General features: G+C 42.7%; 1 protein-coding gene across 4 annotated transcripts; it reads left to right on the forward strand.

Moving 5' to 3' along the window:
* The first annotated feature begins 224 nt into the window (after positions 1-224).
* On the forward strand, positions 225-26,249 carry wnk2 (WNK lysine deficient protein kinase 2). 4 transcript variants are annotated; one of them, XM_080891351.1, is made up of 28 exons: positions 225-1,778; positions 6,577-6,749; positions 7,232-7,452; positions 8,181-8,338; positions 8,948-9,036; positions 9,248-9,467; positions 10,317-10,587; positions 11,432-11,712; positions 13,119-13,232; positions 13,880-13,996; positions 14,148-14,558; positions 14,730-15,422; positions 17,919-17,968; positions 18,107-18,269; positions 18,362-18,478; positions 18,572-18,742; positions 18,822-18,864; positions 18,970-19,125; positions 19,329-20,185; positions 20,389-20,446; positions 20,557-20,621; positions 20,741-21,324; positions 21,435-21,661; positions 21,758-21,988; positions 22,136-22,234; positions 22,938-22,982; positions 23,098-23,420; positions 23,804-26,249. In XM_080891351.1, exons 1-28 carry the CDS (start codon positions 1,113-1,115, stop codon positions 24,104-24,106), a joined length of 6,906 nt encoding a protein of 2,301 aa, XP_080747477.1. In that variant the 5' UTR covers positions 225-1,112; the 3' UTR covers positions 24,107-26,249. The 4 variants fall into 4 exon arrangements, with proteins under 4 accessions (XP_080747477.1, XP_080747478.1, XP_080747479.1 ...); XM_080891352.1 differs by having other exon boundaries at positions 22,136-22,210; XM_080891353.1 differs by lacking the exon at positions 13,880-13,996.
* The last annotated feature ends 602 nt before the right edge of the window (positions 26,250-26,851 follow it).

Genomic DNA, 26,851 nt, shown 5'->3' on the forward strand with positions numbered 1-26,851 from the left:
TGGCTCTGTTCCTGTGCTACTGAGTGTAACTACCGCCCCTCCACCCTCAGCCCAGCGTAAAGCACAAGGCTCGCGTGCAGAGTGAAGCGGAAAAAAAGTGCGAGAGAGAGGCTGAGAGAAAGAAAAAAAAAAAAACCCGCCGGCTCGCGTCGTTCACGTCAAAGAGTCGGCTCTAAGAGCCATTTCGTTCGCGAACGACCCATCACTAGTGTGGACCACACAGCCTGTGTCCGGGGAGGGTAAAGGTGCCGCCTAAAAGCGTGCCGAGTTATTGGATACGTGTTGTTGCTAGGGGCGTGGGTTGTGCCGTGAAATGTTCTAGTTTCCCCAAACCTGAAAGAGATGAAATTGAAGAAGAAAACAGCATTATCATCTGGAACGACAGATGCGCTGAGAGCTGTGTGCTCCGACGACGTGGGGCAAGCTGTGCCGCAGTGAGCATAATCTGATAAGCGCTTGTGTCCATCCTGCACTCGGCTTCAGGACGACGCAGGAGAGGAAAAAGTATATGCGGAGTGTGAGGATAGATGGAATTATGCTGAGGTCACACTTCTCGGAGCTGATTCACACTTTCACCCGGAACACCTGCTGTATATTTGCATCCACCGGAGTCCGTCTCGATGACTGACGCGCACTTGCTTGTCCCGTGATGTGTCTTTGGAGGAGCCGGTGCGTGCCACGGTCTAAACATCCCCGCCTGTCCACTGTAGGCCTATAGAACAGCTATTTGTCTGCGGAACAAATCACAGTTTTATAGTAGGCGCAGGATCTTATGCAATGTGGTCGAAACGGATTTCGTGAGCTCATAGGTTAAACTGACAGCGACACCAGGCTTAGGTCGCCTTGCTCTGTGCTGTACTGCAGCAAGGTGGACCACCGGGGCGTGAGGTGGCAAGGAGCAATGCACGCATCCTCCCCGCTGGACATTTTTTGGGGGATGTTTTGTGTCCCGAACAAACAAAAAACCCAAGGCCATACACCCTAAACTGGCGAACTGCGTCACCGTGTTGGAGTGTTGCAGGTAAGCAGCGAACTCTTCCACCGCTACGAGAGAGCGGCTCATCATCCTCCAGAAACAATGTCGCCGGTGAGTGTTTAACAGCGTAACCGGGATGGATTCGGTGGATTCAAGCAAAGATCCGCCACTGGGATCCACGTTTTCCTCAGCACCTAATCTGGACTCGGACATTAATGCAAATGCTTGCAGGCCTGTGTATGAGAATGGTACAGACCACAATGTCAACATACAAAACACAGCCCTGCGTGGAGCAAGTGACCCCAGCTCATACCCCTCCACAGACTACCAGGTGCCGGTCCGCCACAGGTTTATTCGGCGGAGCCAGTGGTTGTCAGACTCCGAAGAGCCGCCGGTGGACACACCGGAGTTCGCCAACAGCAGCCCGGCACTCAACATCGACCTGCGAACCATCGTTGACAGGAGTCGGGCGCGGGTTCTGCACGCGACCCGCCTCCAGGAGACCTCGAGCACGGAGAGCCAGGTGGGCCTGAAAGACATGGCCACAGAGAGCGTGAACGCGGACGAGGAGAAGGGAGGCAGGAGCGAAAGCGAGCCCAAGGCAGAGGTCGTGCCCTCCGATGTCACAGGTAAAGCAGGAAGTGACGAAAACGAAGAGGAGCCCGGAATGAAGGCTGTGGCCACCTCGCCCGGAGGGCGCTTCCTCAAGTTTGACATCGAGCTGGGGAGAGGGTCTTTCAAAACTGTCTATAAAGGTCTCGACACCGACACCTGGGTCGAAGTGGCCTGGTGTGAGCTTCAGGTGGGTTCGCTAATCACTGAGGTCCAACATCAATCAGCCAACACAAATTAGCTGACTACAAGAGCTCTACAGCATCATTGATTGTTTTTCATTCGCTCATTTGAAGGTTAAAAATAAAAAGCAAGACAATAATAAAGATCTTTATATTACACATAAATACCCATATACATGCCAGTCATGTACCAAACTCTCAGGCAGGGTCAGTGGATGCTGTGTTACATTGTTGCCTTTGGTTCTTTCCCTCATTAGCTCAGCCAGGTCACAGCCATGGTTCTGTATATAGCTGGGATTGATTAAACAAGCTGAAGTTACAAGCATTTACAATACATATGACAGGATTTATGTGTGAACACACGCACACATATATATGTATTACAAGAAACTTCACTTTTTCACTTTTTTTTAAAATTCAGCAATCAGTTTACAAGCTTTTATTTTTATAATTCTTAGCCTAGATGTTGCTATTTCCAAACCAAGTTGAAGTAACAGCACATTTCTGATTCAGTAGATTACAAAGATGTCATTTAAAGGAAATCTGCATCCTCCTTGTCCCCTGCGCACATTATTGACTCTTAAGTGAATTGAATTTCATCTGTACCTACTCAGCCATGTCAGCAGATGAACTGAAATGGCACTTTAATTAGTCAGATTTGCTTATAGGCTATATTTTAGCAAGGGGTGATGCAGTGTTTCATATGAGTGACAGCTTGCTGTATCGCTAATCTGTGTATGTGGTAATCTAATGATTAGTTTAGATGCTGCCCATGTGATATACAGATTAGTCTGCAGACAGACCTGTAGACAGTGGCTGCCCTTTAAGGGCTCAAATTGTGCTAAGCTTTTTCAGTCTGCAGATTTATGAGCAGGCATAAGAATAGAATTTAAAAAATTAAGTATTAAGACATTCTGCATCAAAACACAAGCAGAAGCGTCTTTGTTTTTCCCAGCAGATCTTTTTCATTAAACTTAAATAGCTACTACTTCTTGGTGTATGCTTAGTCACTGAATTGGCTTTCACGTTACACGCGGACTTAGACGTTGGGGCCAGTGCACAAAATGATGAGTCACCATCTCATCGTAATCTTAGAAACCTTTCGTGTGCTTTAACTGATCATAATTACAATTATTTCATATAAGATGAAAAACATTTCACCTCATACTCTTGCAGAAAGTGTAGGAAGGCATCTCAGCAAGTCTGGCCCAACAAATCACTGAATTTCTCCCTAATGAAAAAATCACAGCCTAGCTCTGTAAGGTTCATAGAATTAAGTGGTAGTTACATTGTGCTTCTATTTGCATTCAGTAGATGAAAATGAAGTTCTGATGTAGCCCATTCAGCGTGTCTTCATCTCATTTGAAGAGTGAGAACGGCGATTGTCCAAGGCTGTACCACAATGCGTCACTACTGTTTAAGATTAACTTTATTACTTTATTGCATTTGGTTTTCTGATCCTCATCAGTACACCTATCCATATCTTCAGTGCTCATTCTTGTCTGTTAGAAGAGAATCCAACCACTGGGCATATTTTTAAGCACTTAAACACATAATTAACTGTATTTCACAGCAGAGTGTGCTTTTTGAATGTGTGTCACGTTTGATGAGCTCTACAGTAAGTGTATTTGTGCATTATGCGTGTGTGTTTGCATCTGCGTGGTGTCTGAGCAGGTTCTTAGGGGAGATCTAGTGATGATTCAACCATTCTGTCCCTCGAGATGAGGCCTTGCCCTTCGGAGTGTCTCTTGTCTGTGTAACTCACTCACAAAAAAAGCTGCTGTAACTCAGATGCCCTGTGTGGTTTGTACACTGTGTGCGTACGGAGGTAGAACTAAGAATGAGACAGCAGAAAACATAGATGCTCATAGAAATCAGAAATGAATTGTATTTGAAGTGGAGCTTTTTTCCTGGTGTTGAGCAAACCAGGCTGCCAGTTTTGCTACTTACTTGCCTGCAAAAATGCGATCAAACGTTTGCTGACTGAGTTGTTTACCCGAAATTAGCAAATCGCCTAACACAATTTAGTAAAATGCCAAAGCACTTTACCACACTGAGAAGTGTCTCACAGTTGTACATTTTGTCTGATGGCTTAGTAATAAATATCAAACAGCGATTTATACCCTTGTGCTGTTACCACACAGATGTGTCTGGAGAGTGAGTCTTGCTGATGCAGCCTTCTGCACCATGAGAGTAGAAACGGGAAAGGCTGGGTTCATCTAAGGACAGTTTATAGTATACGAAGTATTTGATACACAGTAAACCAAGAGTTCTGTATGTTTATATTATTTCCAGATTTGTGTCCACAACATTCTATTTTATTTCTAATATTATTTATTATTTAGTTTTTCATTGTGCACAATTATGTCTCAGTAAAGACAATCCTGGTGCCACACCCTGCTGAGATCTTATCCCTCAAAGCGTCTTCTAATAATTTGTATGAAAATTGCTTTTAAAAAAGGACAATGAAGATATGGGGATGAGGCAAACTGTAATATATTTGTACACCATAAGAATCAGAGTTATGAAAGAAAGTCGGATCTGTATCCTTCACAGTGTTGCATGTAATATAAGACACCTCAGACTGAGCACTGTATAGATCACTATGAGCTTTGCAGGAAATCTGATTCTCAGGTATTTGTCGATAATCAATAGCATGAAATGTACATCAGGTTATTGTGGACTCCCTGGCCTTTGAAACATCAACTGCACCCGAATGGTTTCTGCTGAAACGTGTCTATGGAGACGGCTCTAAAGAAACCCTGGAGGTCATGCAGTTTTTGGCGTTGTCATAGTCTTTGAGTTGGATGTGTTGTGCTGACAAGAGAGAAACTGAAATGCGGAGGGTGTTTGCTGTCAGCTGTTTTACTATTTATACAACAGTTCAGGGAAGAAAGGGGACAAAATATTGATCCATTATACACAAACCCACTCAGGCTTGTATAAGTAAAGATGTAGAATTCAAAATTTGTGCAATTTAATTCCTAAATCAAGGATTTTCATTATGCTTTGTGGCTTTGTGATTGAAAGGAAAATAAAAAGAAATCCTAGCTCGCTGTTATAAAGTCTTAATGGAATTTTTTTTTGTTCCATTATTTACCAGAGGCATGTTTGACATTTATGATTAAAAATGTGATTAAAGCTCACGTTTATCTGCCATGACAGATGTGTCTGTCTCTGTATCACAGCAACAGATTAAACAAGACTTCTACTCATCTGTCTTTTGAAAATGTGATTTCACGAATGCTGTAGTGCTTTGTGTTTTCTACACAGTGGTAATAAAGAGAGTAATTGGTTCAGACCCCCATGTATACCCACTCAAAATGCCAAAGCTGCTTTCACTATAAACATGAGCCACAGGCAGCAGAGTCCCATCATAAAGCAATGGGAATATTCAAAGGAATCATATTTGTTCCATTACCATCTCTAACTGAGAAGAATGCATATCTGTCCTAAATGAGAAACAGGTGCAGCGACTTATTGAAACATTTGCAAACAGAAGTGGAAATACATTATAGAAGGCAAACACAGAGGCTGTACAAAACTAATGAGCTTGAAAGTCAGTGTTTGGTATGTTCACCTTTATTCTGCAGCACTGTCTGAACTATATTAGGCAAGTGTTCTTGTATTTTCTTTAAGCAGTCTTCAGGTATAGCTCTCCAGGCTTCTTGAAGGACATTCAAAGCTCTTCTTTGGATGTTTCTGCCTTTTGTTCTGTTCTGTCAACACGATCCCACACTGCTTCAATATATGCATTTCTATATATGTGTTTGCTTTCAAAGAAATAGTTGTCATGTTGAAACTAAAGCTGTTTCTAATCAGATGCATTCCAGGTGATATTGCATGATGGAGAAAATCTGATGGTACAGAAATTCCATCAGTTTTGACAGGATCGCCAACCCCACTGGCTGAAATGCAGCCCCAAACCATAACAGAGCCTCCACTGTGTTTCACAGATGGCTCTCCTTCTTCATCATCATTCATCAGTTCTTGTGTAATTTGGCATACCTCAGCCTTTTCTCCTGGCCTCTCCTCTCCATTTCCTGGCCTTCCACTGAGGCCATTTTTGCTCAGGAATCTGTGAACAGTCCATGAATCAAATGAAGATGCATCTCTCAGGGCCTGTGTCAGGTCTTTGCTGCCTTTTTTCCCATTTCTTAAAGACAGGACTTTCAGACATTGTTCATCTGTTGCAGATAGGTTTTGAGACCTGCAACTTCTTTTATTCTCCACTTGTCAGTGAAGTAAAGTAAAGAAAACACTGCACAACATGCTGAGATACGCAAAGTTTTCACCTAATAGAAAAGATACTATTTTTTGTCTGTCAAACTGTGTTACCTTTGGCAATCTTTTTAGTTATTTATTTTGTAGATTTGACTAAAGAAATGGGCCCAAAATAGGTATTTCAGTCCCAGGCTGCTAGTAAAGTGCCTAAAGACACGAGTTAAAATTGTTTTTTTGCTAAGTTGTCTTCTATGTGTAGACCCATTACCAGTTAGTCCCCTGAGTTGCCTTTTTATGATTAAATGCTTCATAGGTCAGTGTTACATGGCTTAACAAACAAACAAGCAAACATTCCTATGAAAAAAGGACTGGGCTGAAAATCCCTCAGAAAACGTGGAGAACTATTATTTGAGACCACTTTGAAAAGATAGAAGTCTGGCTTGTTGGAAGCAAAATATAAAGAAATGAGGTGGGTAGAGAAACACAGAGAGACTAATACTGTTTCTTTATACTCTATAGAAGTAGATGCATAAATAATAGTAAAAAAAAACAAAAAAACATTTTCTTTCTTCATTTTTCCAGGAACGGAAACTGTCCAAAGCAGAGAGACAGAGATTCAAAGAGGAAGCAGAAATGCTAAAGGCTCTCCAGCATCCCAACATTGTGCGATTTTATGACTTCTGGGAATCACCTGTCAAAGGGAAAAAGTGTATTGTTCTGGTGACAGAGCTGATGACCTCAGGAACACTAAAAACGTGAGCGGCAAAAGAAAAATATTTCCTGTCATAACCTTTGTTTGTCTTTTTTGCTATATTTTAATTTGCTCCCCAAAGCTGTTGAATGGCATAATTTTAGTCATTCTACGGCTGAAATCCAACCAAAAGCTGAAAGATATATTTATGTGAATAAGGGGGTGGATTTTCTTCGTAAAGAGTAATTAGCAAAATAAATGAATACCAAATAGAGGGTAGGACAGAATAGAAAAAGATTTTCAGGCAGTCACAATTAGGAAATTGGTTTGAGAAAAGAATAATCATTAGAGAAGGCTATAAAAATTAGCAAGAGAAGAACAGCTAACTGGATATATTTTATAAATGCAGAGGTTACTTGGGGATAGATCTCTAAATGTGATTTCAGCAACTATCATTCAGCATGTTTGAAAAGCCAGTTTTTACTTGTTGTCAACTGGAAATTCTCTATCACCACAATAATATATACATTCTTTATCTTCCAACAGGTATCTGAAGCGCTTTAAGGTCATGAAGCCTAAAGTTCTTAGAAGCTGGTGCAGACAAATTCTCAAAGGCCTCCACTTCCTCCACACTAGAACTCCTCCGATCATCCACAGAGACCTTAAGTGTGACAACATCTTCATCACTGGTCCTACGGGCTCTGTCAAAATCGGAGACCTGGGCCTGGCGACTCTAAAGAGAGCCTCTTTTGCTAAAAGTGTTATTGGTTAGTTACCATGCAGTTGGAAAAAATGCTGTTTTAATGATTTGGGAATTTTCACAGTGCAGAAAGAAACTAAACGCAGTGCAGACACTGTTAGACACCGTTAGAGGTCGAGATTATTTTACCTGATGCATCAAAGTCAAACATTCGCTCTAGTTTTGCTTTTAATTCTTGGCTCTGTTTTTATCTTTGGCAAAATATTTCACTGCACTCACCAATCCCACACTAAAATGTGTCAGCGGGTTATTTGTTGCTGCAGGTAGTGTTCAGTACCAAAAATGACACTGACGATCACTGTGGGAGTAAACGAAAACAGTAAATCTGTGTACTGCATAACCAAAATAAGGGAACTTGTTCCTTCTAAGTGTGGGATTTTGTGCCTGTTATGTTTTTTATGTAACAAAACAAAAAATTCTGTGAAGTGTAGAATTACATTAAAAGCTCAACATCTATGTGTCACTGGATCCGACCAGCTGTGACACAATGAGTGTTTTGAATCATTGGCCACTTTTAAAAAAACATTAACCCTACTTGGTGTAGAGTTACCGAGACTGTTTGGGCTTATTATTAGCTTTTTGACCACCTTAAAGTTGCTATATTTTACTGTCATGTTTAGAAAATTCTTCATGATTTATCAGGCCTGATCAGTTTCTGCTGTTGATGCCACTGGAGTTCAATTAAACCATCAGTAAGTTTGCAATTTATCATCTTCTCTTGCATTAATTTTCCAGGCACTCCAGAGTTCATGGCTCCAGAGATGTATGAGGAGCACTATGACGAGGCCGTGGATGTCTACGCCTTTGGGATGTGTATGCTGGAGATGGCAACATCTGAATATCCCTACTCTGAATGTCAAAATGCTGCTCAGATCTACCGCAAAGTGACCAGCGTGAGTTCACGTTCAAATCCTGCCACTGCTATAATAACTTTCAATCTATGATTACAACAAAGCCAAGCTATATCTCAATTTTTTGGTTCTTATTTAGAATGAAGGGTTCATTATAAGCCTGCCACAATATCCGATTTGTTCTGCACATTTGCAGTGATCAAAAGACAGTCAAATTTACATGTAGGTTTGCTTATTTTGTTGGAGTTTTTTTGCCTGCACAGATGCACTGTTGTATTCTTGTGGTGTTCCAGGTCAAACTTGGAAGAAAAAAATAAAGCATCTAGCTGGTTCTGCAGCGCTTGGAACACAGGACCCTGAGAGCATGGGCAAACCTCGGACTAATTTAGTTAAATTACTGTTATAACAGACAACAGTATCTACCTAATGTAGCTAATGCTGACACTTTTAATTTGGCAGATGAGAACTGTCCTATTTCTTTTGAAAACCTTTATTCCCAGGGCTCATATGTCTGAAAGACAATGTGTTTAACAGACTCTGTATTTAATGATTTTATACAATGCAGACAGAAGTTTCTTCTGTTATTTCTCCAAGTACTTCTGTTTAAAACCTGTCATTTGGTAAGCTAAGACATGGATTACATTTTTTTAGGGGGTGAAACCTGCCAGCTACAGCAAAGTCCGCGACCCAGAAATTAAGGAAATAATCGGGGAGTGCATCTGTCACAGATGGGAAGAAAGGTAATTGGACCAGAACCTCTATCTCTAGCTTATGACGCATTGTTGTGTGGGTAGAGATTGACTCTTATATTAGCACTGCGTTGTTTTGTTTCTCCTCCTGCAAAGAGACGTCAATACCACTATTTGACTCTGACATAGTTTGTGCTCCTCTGTGTTTTACTGTGCCAGTGACATGTAGTGCAGGTCTGTAGTGTTTGTGTATTTCTTGCAGGTACTCCATCAAGGACCTCCTGAATCACGCCTTCTTTGCAGAGGACACGGGTGTGAGGGTGGAGCTCAATGAAGAAGATGATGGGAAAAAAGCATCCATCGCTCTAAAGCTGTGGGTCGAAGATCCTAAAAAACTGAAGGGAAAATACAAAGACACTGGTGCCATTGAGTTTACCTTTGATTTGGTGCATGAGGTCCCAGAAGTTGTTGCCCAAGAAATGGTAAGGAAATTTTTTTTCAAAAAGCACTGTTTCTCAGTGCTTTGCCAGTTCATGTTTCTTATTGGTGTCTGTTAAAATGTTGCCTCGCAACAAACACCTGGGTTTGAATCCATCATCTGGCCGGAGCCTTTCTGTCTAGAGTTTGTATGTTCTCCCTGTGTCTGGGTACTCTGGCTTCTTCCTACAGCCAGTCAGTGAGATTAGGTTTATGGACTGATAGAGGGGAAATGAATTTAAACTCTAACCATAACAAAAGTAGTTTTGTTTTTTTTGTTTTTTTTGTGGTTTGCTATTTCAATTCAGTTTCTGTTATTTCCTGTTATGAGGTAGTTGGGCTATCAGCATAATGATATACAAAGTGTCTAATAATGTTATGGAAGTCATTACATTGGAACACATCTTCTGATGTAGGTCTGATGTAAGGAGTGCGTTACTGGTTTGCAGTACTGCGAAGTGCTTCAGATACCACAGGACTATGTCTACATAGACACTAGAGCAGGGGTGTCAAACATAAGGCACGGGGGAAAGAATCAGCTCGGCAAAGACAGTCGGGCCCACTAGAGAGCTTTGGGAAAAGGAGGGCATATATTTTCGATTTTCAATTGTATTTTAATCAATTTTAGAGTTTTTCCTGTTGGTAAAGAGCTCCATCTGGGCATTTATATTACATAACAGTAATTATTAATTGTTTAGTTAAAAGTCTTTACATGCACTTGGTGTAAAAAGTGAGTTTGACGCTCCTGAACTAGGGCAACTGATCACTTGACCTTTCGCTCTTCATGCAAACTTCTGTTAATGCAGGATGGGTAGTTCTGAGCTGCAGTGAGTATCTTGCCTGTGCCTCCATAGGTGGATTCAGGTTTCTTTCTGGATTGTGATGTGAAGATCGTTGGGAAGTCCATCAGAGATCGTGTAGCTCTAATCAAATGGAGGAGGGAGCGGACTGTCTCACCAAATGGAAACAGCGAGACACCCGTGAAGAAAACTCAGCAGAACCTCCTACAGGTTCCCAGTACAGGGATGCCACAGGGAGCTGCATTAGCTACTACAGATTATGAAGACCAAGAGTCAGAGCAGCAGACTCTGATCTGCACCGTCCCCGCTGCCACATCTACCACATGTAAGAAACTGGAATTAGAATATTATGTGAATGTGTGCATTAACACAAAACCTGAAGTTAAAACCAGTGTTGATTTTAAGAGCCAATTTTGACCAGTTTTAATTTTATTAAGAATTTAAACATCTAAGCTCTTTTAGTTTTAGTTGATTCAATATCGCAAGAGCATCACAAACTAAATCTGAAGTGATTCAGTTCACTAAAATATAAAGTGTAAAAGTTTGTCATGTTTTTACCAGTGAGAGTTGCTCCACGTGGTTTACAAAGCATTTTATTTTCCATGACATCAAATATGAAATGCTGCTGCTTTTCCTGCTAAGAGATATTTTGTTGTGTTATCGTGAGAAAGCATAGCTGAGCCTGCCCTCCCTGCGTGTTTTTCAGATTAAATGTGTGTATCTAACCTTACTGCACAAGGAGATTACTTCTGATTGGATCCTACCTATCTACACAACGTAATTAGCTCTGTTTGGATCTCGTATTTCCAGAACGTCTTCATCTCGCTCATATGAAATGTGCTGACAAAAGTATCAACACATGTCATGATAGTTTTTCTCCTTGTGCATTTGTTATCATCTTGGTCAACAGAATCAAACACTGGTTAAAACACACGACACAGACTGTTGCTAAAATAGTTTCAGTGAACCTAAGCGAGAATCAGACATATGGCTGCTGCAGTGTCTGAGTGATGCCAAATTACGTGACATCATTTAGCATTTGAATTTTATTAAGATTCTACTCCACTGTCTCCCACACCCCATCTCTCTTTTTGAGTGTCTGTCCTTCCTGCATATGGACAAAAAGCATCACGGTGAATCATAATCTTTTACATGCTCTCTTATTACAGCTGGCAGTGGAGTGAGCTCCACCATGCAATTAGATGAGCAAAACAATCAGCAGAATGGCCCCTACCCAACGTTTCAAGAACCTGTTACCACAACTCAGATTATCTACAGTCCTCCTGCACAGACTGACCCTCAGCTGCACCAGGGGCCTTACCAGCAGTCCACTGCACAGTCCGTGCAGTTACACCAAGGAGCGTACCAGCAAACCGCAGGCCAGCTGCACCCTGGGACCTTTCAACAACCTGCATCACAACTGCACCAGGGGCCTTATCAGTGTCAAACAGTGAGTAAAAGCATTTCATGTTATTTTCATTTTCTCTTTCTGATATCCTTAATGATATTTTTCTGAAATAACGAAAATGTTATTTTCTTTTTCGGAATGATACGTCATCAGCGTCACTACAGTGATCCCTTTGTTTGCCATGAGAACCTGCTCATCACTGAAAGTACTATGTGTCTTAGGCGTGGCAGTGCCTCAATGGTTGAGATGGTACAGTGTAGGATGCAATCGCTAACTAAGACAACTCCACTCCCCTGCTTGTGTCCGTTACAGGAAGTGTCTCCGGCAAATAGCACAGAGAGTCGAGTGCACGATACAAACTGCCTGTATGCTAACTCTGCCCAGAAGCCGTCATTGTTATCGCCTTTCTTGCTCCCCCATCAACACTCTCATCATGACTCAGCAAGTCATTTCGATTCACCTCACCTTCCCCTTAATTTACAACCTCCTGCAGAGCTGCCTCCATGTGTCCCACGCAGCCCAGGGCCTCACCATCACTGCAAAGCTTGCATGTCTCTCCTCTGCAAGGACAGGACAAAAGGAGGTGGATCACTGGGATACACACACAAACGCACTGACACCACATCCACCCAGTTTGCTCCAGTCTCCAAGCCAAGCTCGCCCACATCTCTTCATCAGCCAAGGTCTCCTCCCTCTCTGCCCACTACCACATCATCAAATTGTCAGCCCGTCGTGGCAGCTTCTCCTTCACATCTTTCTCCACCTTCACAAAATGTGTTCCCACGGAGTTTGTATGAAGGTGGAGATCTCACGCTCCTCAACTACTGTCTCCATCACATTGTCAGTCGCAGGACCAGCTCCCCCACCCTCTCTGATAGAGGTGTTAATCATCCACTACACAACCAAACTGGGGTTTGTTGTTCTTCAGTACGTGAGCATAAAGACAAGAGCCAGAGCCTGGATGCTCCGTTCTACTGTTCTCCAAATGTGGTTAGGAACCTGCAGTTATCATCACATCACAGCAAAGACAGAGCCAATTCTCTGGTGGGTTAGAGAAGAAGACTTTGCATAGCCTGAAATGCCATAGCAGCAGCCTGCTGTATCTTTCCTGATCCTGCAAGTTGCCTCTCTCCCCTGGCCAGTATGTTAGCAGCCTGTTTTTGCTCCTGCTTAATCAACATTAAGTGCTGAATTACTCGCTCAAAGTGCTTCTCTTAACATGTTGGATGGGCAATGATAGATAAATGCTGCCGCTTCCCATTTCCATTTTAACTGCCCTTGATGAACAATTCCAGCTGCTAAAAAACACCCCTCTCCATTTTCTTGCAAGTGACCACAAATGCTTTGACAAACTAAAGTGTGAGCCACATTTGTTGTATTAAATACAAGCACATATTATACAGTTCTACTATCCCTAAAGAAGGTCTCCCATTATGTGTTTCTGACAGACAGCTCCTGCTCCAGCTACGCCAGCCACTGCTGCTAACCAGAGCAGACAGTGCTTTCCAGCTGCAGGCCCAACTCTACAGACACAGAACACTGCCCAGCCCAACCAGGAGCAGGTACTGCATACATCTGACTCTAAAATACCCTGGCAACATCTGTAGTGAGACCCAAAAATCTGAATTATGAAGCGACGGTTTGAAAGTCGCTCATTGGAGCCCACCCAGCTGCCTGTCCTAGCGTGCTTGACTCGCAGGGTCTCGTCATTTGACATGTAATATAAAAAATACAATTTCAACTTTTAAATCATAAACTGAAACATGCAATATAATGGAAGTTAATCTGCCATTTGATTTAGTGGTGCTGGCCATTTTAAGTCAAGTAGGTCTAGTGCTGTGTGTGAGGTGGGTGAAAAGTGTATCTGATTTTCCCTTTAATAGCCAATGTGCACTGTACTGTATATCTGTGTTTATGTGTGTGATGTGAATAGCTGTTCATGTGGTTTGTGTCTCCTTCACATTTATCTCTCCTCACTGTAGTACCATCTCCAACCAGCTGCTATCCTGCCAAAGGTAGAGCAGCATGCAGAATAACTGAATCACAAGTCTGCCCGCCCTGCAGCTCACTTGTAATAAAGTGAAGCTGTTAAACTGTTTAATTATTAGTTTGAATTCTCAGTTTCAGATTCATACTGTAAAAAAAACTAAATAAGTAAAAAAAGAAAAGAAGAAAGACAAAACCCCAAACATGTCATTTCCTTCCTTAGCTGTTATCTGCAGAGCAGCCTGCTTCCCACCTGAGTCATCCTGACACCGCTACCAGTTTTCCACAGTTAGTCTCCAGTGCTCCTTCCCCACTTCTACCCCTGCAGATCAGCATGCAGGTGTGTTGTGTTAGAGAAGACAACAACAAATCTTCCTATAAAATGATATAATAGGTGGCAGGGTAGAGTAATAAATAAGGGGCCTGTGTGAATGTTATTTCTATTAGTTATCTTTGTTCATTTTATATCATTTTCCCTTTTTCTTTCCCAGTTTTCCTCACCATATGCAGTTATTCAAACAGGGGGCCACAAGCCTTCCCCCGTCTCGCCAGCTCCTCTGCCATCTGTCTACAGCAGCAGTGAATCCACTATGTCTAGCACCTATTACTCACGTTCACCCCACCGTCCCTCTCTGCCTCTGATTCCTCATTCTGCCATGCCATCTATGTCTACTCTTGGCACTCCTCTGTCCACACCTCAGCATGTAGCCAGTGTGGCATTCCCCCTCCCATTTTTTGCCATGGCCGTGTCCTCAGCAGTGCCACAGCAGCAGGGCAGCCCCTCCACATCTCAACCAAACCTAAGTTTCCATTCCACCCATCCCTTACCTCTCTCTCAGGTACAACCCACCCCATACCCTGCCCCCAATCCTGAGCACGGTCTGGCTGAGCAGCCTGTCCAGGTGAATATTTCACTCAGTTCTCACTGTAATGGTTGGTTGGATCATAGGAAATCTGTAATGCTAAGGTGGAATGGGTGTGATGCTTGCTGGGCATGGGTTTAGCGACTCGAAGACACAGAGTACTTGAACTAACTGATGAACAATTCTTTAAATGTGCTTGTTTTCTTTCAGATACAGTCACTCACTCCGCATGGCACTCTGGGAGACTTTCAGCATTTGGGTGCGGTTCACTCAGTTTTGCCTACTGTTCAGACTTCTCTCTGGGGAAGGGGAACAGATTCAGAAACTAGTGGAGCTGGCCTTGACTTAGCAGGAGCTTCTACAATTTCAGCCCCAGTCCCAGCCCCAGCGTCAATCCCAATTCCAGCTAATGTTGTTACTCAACCTCCAGCACAAATTCTGGCTGTGGTGGGAGCACAAAACCAACTTCAAGTCCCAGTATCAGCTCAGGCCGCAGCTATGCCTCAAACCACAACCCTTCTTAAATCTCCCACTTCAATCCCAATACAAGTTCCAACAGCAATTCAAGCTGCAGTCTCAGCCCCAGCTCAACCACTAGTATCAGCATCGGGTCCCATTTTGGAGCAAACAGAAGTCTCCTCTGTGAGCATACTTTCATCCAAACCCGAAATGTCAGTCCCAGGCTTGGTTTCAGGCCCAAACACCCTGCCAGCACCAGTTCAGTCTGCAGCTCCTGTTCCCGCTCCAGCTTCTGTCACAACTTCAGTCCCAGCTCCAGTTCTGCAGCCTCCTGGCACCCAGACAACAGTCTCAATACCCGAGTGTTCCAGCCTGCCTGCAACTCAGCAAACTGCAGACATGGCATCTGCATCCAGCACCCCTCATCAAGAGCCCTGTGCAGAGGTAGTGATGAATCCAATGTCTGTGAATATTTGAGAACAATACCAGTTTATACACTTATGTAAATTCTATAAGCTTTACCTGTGCTTGATTAAAATTGTCTCTGCAAATGACAAATAAAGTCATGTGAAAAAGAAAGTTCTTCACAGAACTCTTTGGAGATCCATGAAAAAGTAAGTACACCAGCCAGGTGCTTCTAAAGAAAACTTGATTAACTGATCATCAGCACTTGTGAAAGCAGAGGTTTAGGCAGTTAGGTGTGGGGGTAACTCAACGCCACAGTCTTACCAGTTTTTAACGTCTCTGAAAATTCAGCCCAAGATCAGACCTTACGATGCTCCAAGAAACTGTGGGGGGGAAAAAAACGCTTCTCAGACTCCAGAGGCTTTATTAACCATGTCAGGTGTTAAAGTTCATGAAAGAACATGGCTCCACAGCTTAGGTTCGTTTAGATTACAATACGCCAGCACATCAGTGCAATTCATAGCAGCTGTGTCAAGCATGGTTGAGGAGGGTGATTATTTGTGCTTGTTTTGCAGCTACAAAACCAGAGCATTCATTGAGTTGACCACGGACTCCACTGTATATTAAAGTAATCTAGAGTCACATTTGAGGCCATATGCCTGACAGCTCAAGACTGGCTGAAATTGATCCCAAATGCAGCAGCAATTCTACAACAGAATGGCTGAAAGAGACAAGATGTGTCACTGGTCCAAAGTGCAGACCTCAACCTGACTGAAATGCTGTGGCAGGACCTGAAGAGAGCCGTGCATAAATGAATGCCAGCAAACCTCAGCAAGGGATACAGAAACCAATTACTTCACATTATTACTACTTCCACAAATGATGGCTCATACTGTAGCTCTGTAAAAACTTTCTTTTTCACATGACTGTATTAAAGTATCCGCTGGTCAGAAAGAACGTTCAAACTGCAGGATTCATTTCAAATAAGATAAGATAAGATAACCTTTATTAGTCCCACACGTGGGAAATTTGTTTTGTCACAGCAGGAAGTGGACAGTGCAAAAGTTATGACGCAAAAATTAGAATACAATAAGAATAAATACAGTACACAGCTGTACAGAATAGAATAAAATAATATACTATATACAGTAGAATAAAATAGAATAAAAATATACAATAAGATAAAAATAGAATACGAATGCTATATACAACTGAGTAAAAATACAACGATGCCAGAAAAGATTATTGCACTTAGTGTTATTGCACATGTGTGGATGTGTGTGTTTGTTCAGTTAAAGTCTTTGTTGTGGAGTCTGACAGCAGTGGGGAGGAAAGACCTGCGAAATCTCTCCGTCCCACACCGTGGGTGCCGCAGTCTCCCACTGAAGGAGCTGCTCAGTGCTGTCACAGTCTGCTGCATGGGGTGGGAGACGTTGTCCAACAGGGATGACAGCTTAGCCGCCGTTCTCCTGTCACTCACCACCTCCACTGGGTCCAGAGGGCATCCTAGAACAGAGCTGGCCCTTCGGATCACCCTGTTCAGTCTCTTCCTGTCCCCAGCAGAGATGCTGCCGCCCCAGCAGACCACACCATAAAAGATAGCAGAAGCCACCACAGAGTCATAGAAGGTCTTCAGGAGTGGGCCCTCCACCCCAAACGACCTGAGTCTCCGCAGCAGGTACAGCCTGCTCTGCCCTTTCCTGTAGAGGGCGTCTGAGTTATGAGTCCAGTCCAGTCTATTGTTCAGATGAACACCAAGGTACCTGTAGCTGTCCACAGCCTCAATGTCCATACCTTGGATGTTCAGTGGTTGCAGTGGAGAATGCTTGTGCCTGCGGAAGTCTACCACCAGCTCCTTGGTTTTACTGGCGTTGATCTGGAGGTAGTTCAGCTGGCACCAGTCCACAAAGTCTTGAGTCAGTCCTCTGTACTCCTTGTCGTCCCCATCAGTGATGAGGCCGACTATTGCAGAGTCATCAGAGAACTTCTGCAGGAAGCACTGGGTGGAATTGTGGGAGAAGTCTGCAGTGTAGATGGTGAAGAGGAACGGAGCCAGAACCGTTCCCTGTGGGGCCCCCGTACTGCAGACGACCCTGTCCGACACACAGCCCTGAGTCCTCACATACTGTGGTCGGTCGGTGAGGTAGTCCAAAATCCAGGTAGTGAGGTGATGGTCCACTCCAGAGTTCTCCAGCTTGTCCTTCAGAACCGAGGGAAGAATAGTGTTGAAGGCACTGGAGAAATCAAAGAACATGATTCTCACAGTGCTTCCAGCGGTCTCCAGGTGAGCGAGGGAACAATGTAGGAGGTGAATGACGGCATCATCCGCGCCAATGCCATTTACATTAACATAAATTTTATACATCAGTCCCATCATGACACCAGCTTCTGAATCTTAGTTTAACATGCTGAGAAGTAACAACACACATTAACCATATTACATTATACATTAACCACAGTAAGGCTTAGTCCCCCAGTGATCCATTATAGGTCCTTCATCGAGGTCCTCTTACACTCCCATTTTTCTATTTTCAGGAGGTGCTTCAGGAAAAACCAATATCTTTACCCAGTTATGAATTTGACAGGTGTGTATCTGTTATTTTTTAAAAAAAATATATTTTATGTCTTTTCAGATTCTGTAGTTTTTACAATTTTGTGTGAGGAAAATGTGCCACTTGGCCGTGAATTGCTAAACTGTCTTAAAATGTTCTTTTTCGTTTTAGTCTCAAGTCTGATATACCATCTGGTAAGGAAACAAGTGATGGCTATGAAAGCTTTGCTAGTGTGGGAAAGGGAGATGGGAAACCGAGGAAACATCACCGCAAGTCTGCCCGCACCCGTTCCAGGCAGGAAAAGACCAGCAAACCAAAGCTGAGCATGCTCAATGTGAGTCTTGGTGACATTCGTGGTGTCAGAATGTACAGTTTCTTGAAATCTTTTATTTTTCAGTTTGTAAAGTGTAAGCACTGCTCCCACAGGTTTGCAACACTGGTGATAAAATGGTCGAATGCCAGCTGGAGACTCACAACCACAAAATGGTGACATTTAAATTTGATCTGGATGGAGACGCTCCCGAGGAAATCGCTACTTACATGGTTAATCCAGACTTGTACAATCTAGACTTTGTGTTTAATCATTTCTTAATATTTACATTATTGTTTAACATCTTAACAACTGCATATCTACAGGTAGAGAATGGCTTCATCTTGATGTTAGAGAAGGAAATCTTTATTGACCAGCTGAAGGATATTGTGGATAAAGCTGAAGACATGCTGAATGAAGACATGGAGGGTGAAAGGGACACAGCTTTGAGTTGCAGTCCTTTACAAGTCCAGCCATTTGAAGCATTAGTAGGAGAGGTAAGAAACAAATACACTCATTGCTTGAAATTAGCAATTAGCAGACTGACTTAGCTTTCATCTGTACATTTCTTTGTAGAGTCAGCAGCCTGGAGGATCTCAACCAGTCTATCAGCAAAATGGTATAACACTTTTCTTAGAAAAACATTTACCCATATGCATGTCTGGTAAATCCTTTTTCCTCGTCACTATAACTTTTTTTTTTTTTTTTTTTAAATTCTTCCCAGTTCTTCATACAGGAAAGAGATGGTTCATAATCTGCCCTGTAGAGGAGATACCTACATCCAGTCAGGAGACCCCCTCTGACGGGACAACTACGCAGTCACCTGGGAGCTCAGCCGCTATGCACCCTGCTGACAGCACCACTGCAAAGCCCTCCAGAGGTGACTGCAAATTTTCCAATAATATCCAGCAGCTTCAAGGAGCAAGAGCACCACCTTGTGGCAGTACAATGACAGGCATCCTGCAGCTCAGATGGGCAAAAACTGATTTCACAATAAATAAAGTAGACCTTTTTTTAAAATAAATAAATAAATATCACAATTCTGTGTAATTTTGATTCTACCTTTTTAAAAACCTTTTGCAGAAGAGGGTTCATCTTCCACAATGTCTGGGGGAAGTGGAGGTTTCTCTTACGACGTGTACGGATTCTGCAGTCCTCCAATAATGTCCAACACAGACCCGCTCCTCCTGGCCACCCTGTCACCTCCTGTGTCTGCACCTCCGACTCTCCAGTCAGTGCCATCAGTGGAGCCAGCAGGCAGTTCAATGCAACACAGCATGCAAGCCCAGACAGCCAGAACACAAACATCATCCCCGCATGCTGCTTTCCCTGTGGAAGATTCGCAGGGATCCCCTCTCGGCTCCATCTCACCAATCCATGCATCTCAGAAGTTGCCTGATATGACATGCCCGGTTTCTATTGCTGACGACGTGCCCTGCTGCCCTCTGGTCATGCCCCTCTCTCTCGATGTGAGCACTTCACAGGTTGGATCTCCGCTTACTCTTCCGCTCCAGGAGCCAGGATCAGTCAAAGAGGCACCGGCTGTCTCCTACGCCCCTGCTGCACGGAGCGAGCGACCACAGCAACCTGTGGTGCTGCATCAGCCTTTTGCCACTGTTGGAGGGACCAAAGTGTCCTCACTACCACAGAGTCCAGCACCATCCCAGCATGGTGCAGGTCCCAGTGAGTCCGATGGTGAAGGAAGACTGGCTCGTAGCGGCTTTGTGGACAGCACCATTAAAACCCTGGATGAGAAACTACGGAATTTGCTCTACCAGGAGTATGCTCCCATGTATCCATCAGGCAGCGCTGCAGAGACACCAGGGTCTGGCACAGAGTACATCCAGTCTCCTCCTGGTCCAGACAGCGCCACAGGAGGCTCAGGAAACAGCACCCCAGGGCCAATAGGGGAGGGACGCTACAGAGGAGGTGAACAGCTGGTAAGTATGTTTTGTACTGTGTTGTACTGTATCCAAATAATATTAATTTAACTGTTTAATATATTTTAGTGTTTTAATGGAGTTCAAGAAAAGGAGCACAGCTAAACTGATCTAAGAGAGAATGACAAATATTATTTAGCTGTTCCTCATCAAGTATTTTAAAGGACAACGAGTAATAGTTTGTATCCTCTGCCCTCTATAAGCCTCAAATTCCAGAGAGAATGGACAGTTTGAGCGCACTGAGTGATTCAGCTGTGTGTGGTACGTCAAACATCGCAACATAATCGGCATCATTATCTCCTAAGTAAAATGAGATGCGAGTTAATTCCTGCAGTGCTACAGTTTTAGTATTGTGGATATTTTCCTTCCAGCATCCCTGTCAAGAAGACACGTTCCTCACTCTGCTTCATGCTCTGGAGCAAGAGGTCGATTTAAGGTATGTTCTAGAGTATGTTCACACATTTAAAGTGAAGGTAGAGCTGTGTATTCAGCACCATTTTCTTCTTTCACACCATTCATGATGTCATACGAATTCTTCTTCTGTGCTTTTGGCAGATCACTCCTGTTGCCCCTGAAGTGGCCAACAGACGAGATGTGAAGCAAAGGAGCTGGAGCAGCGCTGCCTCACCGGCGCACCCTGTGGGATACATTAGGGACCATGGTCAGTTTGATGCCATGGCTACCTCCACCACAATTGGCCGTTTCTCTGTGGTGAGCACTGAAGATGACATTACACAGAGGACACGTTGTAGCCGTTACTCTGCACCGCCTGATTTCTATCTGGACACGCCTCCTTCTAACGCCAAGCGGGGCTCTTTACCTCGTGCAATGACATCCGTCCCTGTGGATGTCACGGTCCACGCTCGCTTCCTCTCCTCAGATTCAGGGGCAGAGAGCAGCCCTGCAAAGCTGACTCCTGCCACCCCGTTGCAACACTCCCGCTCTGAGCGCAGAGGAAGTGACCTCATGAAAAGGGCAGTGGCCTTTCTCCGTCGTTCTGGTCGCAGCAGCAGCGTGCAGAGCTCTGACTCACCGAGCAGGCATGGTGGGGTGCACGGCTCTGCCTATGGCAGCAGCGATAATGACTCCGAGATGGAGGATTCAGACATAAAGAGAGAACTACAAAGACTCAGGGAGAAGTAAGCATCGCTTTTGGTTTGCTTTCTGTCATGCAGCATGTTTGTATATGAAGATATTTTGTCATTTAGCTTGTAAGTCATTATTATTTTTCTCTCCTGGGTTTCCTCAGACATCTGAAGGAAATCTCTGAGCTGCAGGCCCATCAGCGAGGGGAAGTGGAGCTCCTGTATCGAAGACTTGGTAAAGTTCCTCCTCCTGGCCTGGGAGTTGCTGCACCACATGCCAGCCGTAGAAAGAGGTCCAGCAAGCACAGGCTGAAGCCAGGCAAACTTCTCAGCCCTCTGGTTCAACAGTTTAGAAATGTCACAACCAAAACTGGTGACTCTAGCAGATCCAGTGAGTGGCTTTGCAGAAATCCAAGTACTAAAAGTTAAGAATATGTACTGAAAGACTATTTATCGATGTTATCCTCTTGCATTTGTGTGTCTTTAGGTGCTGCTGCAGGTACGGGTGACAACACAGTTAGTTTAAATGGGTCTCCAGCTAAAGGGTCTTTCCCCACTCACAGCAGGGCCCGGTCATGCACCAGCCACCTTCCCAGCTCAACCTCGGAGCCTGTGCAGACTCAGCAGCCCTGCTCCCTTAAAGGCTCTTTATCTTCTGATAATATTTATGCTGGACTACACGGAGATGGAACTGGCACACAAGTGCCACCGGGGCAAGGTACCACACACCCTGATTCAACAGTATTAATAAAAGAGTATTAATAAAACCATTATTTGTGTTGTTGCTTTGTTTAATAATGTTGGCAATGGAGTGTTTATTCTTCTTACCCTGTTGTCTTTTCCCCTTGATTATGCTCCTCTACAGGCTGGTCTAATTACCCTCAACCATCTGAGAGAGTGACCTATAAATCGAGTAGCAAGCCACGAGCTAGATTTCTCAGTGGGCCTGTGTCTTTATCTATCTGTTTGTATCTCTTCTCTTCCTGCATAGCTTCATATTTTCTGGTTTCCATATTTTCAGTAAAACTCCTTTTAGTTCACAGGGTTTTTTATGTGCTATTTTTTTCCCTGCCTCATTGTTATTAGTTGGTATTTTATTGTATTATTTCATTTCAGAGATGATTTTATTTTATTCAGCAGTTTACACAAATTCCCTGAAAGAGAAGCTGAGAATTTTACCCAATAGCTATCAGTCATGTTTAAAAACTGTTTTTATTTATTTATTATTCAACATATTTTTATAAGTATTGAGTTTTACCTCACGTTTCACGTGTCTCACTAATTCTTCTGCTCTCTGTCTGTGTGCAATAAGCACTTATCAACTTTGTATTCCTAGGAAATAGACTCTTGCATGTCTCATGCATCCCAAACTACAATAGATTTTCTCGTCATGCTTCTTTCTAACCCTGTATTACCTGTTTGTTATCTGTCACTTTGATATCCTGCACTTTGTAATGCCTTAAACATGGGTCATCTGCATGATTTGCTAACTATACGGATTGTCTCATTTAAGGGGAATGATTGCCTTGTTTATCCATTTGTTAGTGTGACTTTATTCCCTTGTTTTGCAGTGCTCTGTAGCTTTGTTTTGCACCGTTCCCCGTTATTGACCATTATAACCTGCTGATGAAAGCAGCGATTTGCATTAATCTTTTTTTGTTCTGTAGGGGCGACACTGAAGCGACTTTGTCTTGGTAAAGAGCGTGGTAGCAGTATGTAAAATTACAGTCTCATTAAGAATTTGTTTTTCTATAAGTCAAGTTGTTTGTTTCATGTTGTAATCAGGGTATTAAACCAGGTGTTTATATGTGTGTGTGTCTTTTTTAGGGTCTGGAGCTTCAGCAGGGGCTTCCAATCAGTCACAGCAGCTGCCTGGGGGTGTCACACCTCCTCCACATCAGCCGGTGATAGGATTGGCCCAAGCTCAAGCCAATAACAGCAACAACAAAACAGGCACATACAGTAGCACATCTGCGAGTGCCCATGATAGCAACCTGCCTGAAGACTTACAACGACTAATGGATGACTGGGCCCAGGAGGTTCTGATTGTCACCCACCGGCCTCGCACTAACTCTTTGAGTATAACTCGACCCCAGCTTTGGGATCAGGATCCACTTCAAACAAGTGAACAGCTTGCTAGGGCTTCAGATGTGAGTGCTATGGTTATTATCTATTCTATAAAAGAGATATTGCAAATATACAGTGTTTAGATCATGAGGCCTGAAGTGTATAAAACTACTCTAATGGCTATAACTTCAAAATGCCTTAATGTTGTAGGGACTCATTAATTAGAAGAGTTCATTACAGAATACAGTAATACGCTTTCATTTTATCATGACTTGCACTCTGACTTGATTATTGTATTTCATTTCCTAATGCATGCTGGGGCATTCGTTAAGATTACTAGAGGTTATTGCCATGCTAGTATTGCAGTACTGTATCCTGCATGTCTACATGTTAGTGTAGCTATTATTGTTTTAATATGCAAAAGTGCTATGTTTACTATTTGCTTTTAACTATGTAACCCTTTTAGTTATCGCCATGGACAGCTTCAGGACCAGAGGCCTGTAGTCTGCCACTGTCCTGGCCTGATGCCCCTGGGTCAACAATGATCGCTACCCCGCCGGCGGGGGCACATCCCTCTTATCAGCATCACTCTCCTGCTCCATTCAGGGCCTTGCCCTCACCTCTCTCTATTAGCCAGTGGCCTGGGTTTTTCTTTCCCCTTCCTCCAGGAGTCTTTGCCTTTCCTGCTGTGGCCTCAGCTCAGGATACCCACAGCTCCATTCCAGCACCATCATATCAGCCAACTGACCCCAAGGCGAGGACTCTCTAATCTCTGTAGCATTGTGTCTTCCAACTCCGTTACCAAAAATATATCTCATTGTAGTTCTAGTCAATCTGTACATAATAGTGTAAATATATATAACCAGCACGTATGTAATCATATGTACATACTCATCCTTAGTCTTTTTGTTATTTGTGTCATTTTGCATCAACATACCTCATGTCCGTATTACAATGCATAATCCTTGAGTGCAGTCCACTTGTAATTAGCTGAATCGTGCATTAAAGTGCAGATTTCTTTTTCTGTATGTGCATTGAATGTACATACTGTATTTCTCATTCATATTGTGTTTTCAGTTAAACAGCTGATGTTTGTGTTGCTCATCTCACTCATATATATATAAGCTGCCGAGTGTATATATGAATTATCGTCAGTCTGTAAATAGCTCCTGTGTTTGTACAGTTACCATTAGATAATCTGTAGGTTGGTGCTGCAGTTACGTGTCTTAATGCAACACCTTATTTGCCACCATCATGCCATCACTGTGAAGACTTGACATCCTGGTCACTAAGGCCAGTCGCTTTACTCTCTCTCAGTCCAAGGATAGGTTTCATTCTTCATCGATGAAATGCTTCCAGCACAAGCGCTTGAAACATCCTTAAGAGATTTGAATGAACTTGAACTTTATCTTCAGGTGGAAAAAAAAAACACCTGTGAGAGTGCCTTGAAATGCAGTTTCTGTTTTTTGAAGAAAAGAATTTAGATTCAAAGCATACTCTAGATATATTCTATATAAGCTTTCACCTTCACAGGTAAATTATGTGATTTGAATAATGAATGTGGATTAAAACATGTTTAATTTAGCAACAAAACACAGCTAAACACTACAATCCGGTGTTGCGGTACATTAAATATCAGAGATTGTAAAAAGATTAATGAATATCCAAAGCTGCATTAGGTTAGCATATACTTGTGTAAGTTTCCTTGTTCACTGAAGTCATGTTCTTGTGGGATTGCTTTAGCACCTGCACAGCAGCCTGCATGACCACACGGATGTTCTCTGAATCCCCACTGAGTGGTGTTCTGTGTTTAGAGTGGATGTTGTTCAGAGAAAGCGATTGAAATCATACATAAGGAGGGCTGAAGGACTCAACACACGAGTCAAAATCATAATCATCCCATACCTCTACTAATGCAATCTGTAGCTTTACATATTGTTGCCTTGTGGTTTTTAAGAGATTACTGCGTGGATGGTTTTCGTTTGATAAATGCTGTTGATGTAATAATATTAGGGGGGCATATGATGAATGTGAATTACCGAAAAGCCACAACTGTTTGATGTTTGCGTAATAGGCATAGGTTTTCAAAATTGTATATTAGATGCTGGCCTTTTAGCTCATGCTTATACGTATTAAGGCTAAAATGATTCAAGGATTTCCAAAAAATATAGTGCTTTCACTATTTTAGTCAAAAACAATACTTTAATACATCTCTTGCATAAATCATTTACTCCCTTACAAGAGTTCTGGGGTTGCATAAGTCATTTTGTGTCTTTTTGAGTACAAATGGCACAGTCATCTTAAGAAAACACTTGCTTTTATAAATGTGGTCCCTTGTTTCCCCGTGTAAAACTACACAGTCAGTATGGTAAGCCAAGCAGTTCTGTAAAGGCACAATAAACACTTTTGGGGAACCAAAACAGAAATGTTCTATATTTGCAGAATTAGAGGACGCTAGATTTCCCATAATGCAACACGCTAGCATCTTTACATCATCAGGGTTGTTATCTTTCAACATTTAAAAAAATAATTTCAAATTCACAAAACACATTACGCAGACTGAGTATAACACATCATAAACTGAACCTTAAATGTAAAATCATTGGCATGACCCTTTAAAATTGTTTCACTTTTGCACATTAGAGAGTAATTGAAAATGGATTATTTGTCTATAAGGTAGATCTTTAATAATGACCTAGATATTTTTTTTAATCTCCTATGCAGTAGTTTTCTTTGTGCTTTCCACTGTAACTTCTGTCTTTAAATCTAATGCTTGCAATGACAGCTAGATGTATGATTGCTTTTGCCTGCTATATCACCTGTTTTCCCAGCAGTTTCCTGACCTTGTCAGATTGATACCTTCTCAAAAAAAAGCTGTACATACTTGAAGACATAAATAAATTCATTTTTGCTTGACACCACACAATATTAGTCACATACTGCTTTCATTAGTAGTCACAAGCCAAATTGTCTCTGGATCTTTACTCTTCTCCACTCTGATTCGCCAAAACAGTATTGCTTATTACAAATGAAAAGACAGTTTTGCAAATGCAGTTCTGGGAAAGTTATCACTCTATATTTCACCAAACAGAGGCTAAAATCTATGTTAAAATCCACATTTCACCACTGGTATTTGTATTTCACTGATAATAGGAGATTTCTGAGGTGTTTACTTAAAGTTTTTGTGTATTAGTATCTTTCTGTCAGGCATAATACACTTGACACTGCAGTTTGAAGATCATCCTGATCTTGATTGTGGCTCAAAGAGTTGGCAGTTCGTCTTGTAACCGGAAGGTTGCCGGTTTGAGCCCCGGCTCGGACAGTCTCAGTCGTTGTGTCCTTGGGCAAGACACTTCACCTACCGCCTCTGTCAGTCTGCCCCAAGGCAGCTGTGGCTACAACTGTAGCTTGCCTCCACCAGTGTGTGAATGAATAATGGAATTGTAAAGCGCTTTGAGGGCCCCAAAAAGCGCTATATAAATGCAATCCATTATTATTATTATTGTCCAAGGAA

The sequence above is a fragment of the Rhamphochromis sp. 'chilingali' genome (assembly GCF_963969265.1).
Source record: "Rhamphochromis sp. 'chilingali' genome assembly, chromosome: 9".
Classification (NCBI taxonomy): Eukaryota; Metazoa; Chordata; class Actinopteri; order Cichliformes; family Cichlidae; genus Rhamphochromis; species Rhamphochromis sp. 'chilingali'.

Bases quoted from the DNA above. Each gene is read 5' to 3' on its own strand.
- wnk2 (XM_080891351.1), top strand. From the start codon at position 1,113: ATGGATTCGGTGGATTCAAGCAAAGATCCGCCACTGGGATCCACGTTT. The intron at 18,270-18,361 runs GTGAGTCTTGGT...CTGCTCCCACAG, and splicing joins CAAAGCTGAGCATGCTCAAT to GTTTGCAACACTGGTGATAA. The intron at 18,479-18,571 runs GTTAATCCAGAC...GCATATCTACAG, and splicing joins AGGAAATCGCTACTTACATG to GTAGAGAATGGCTTCATCTT.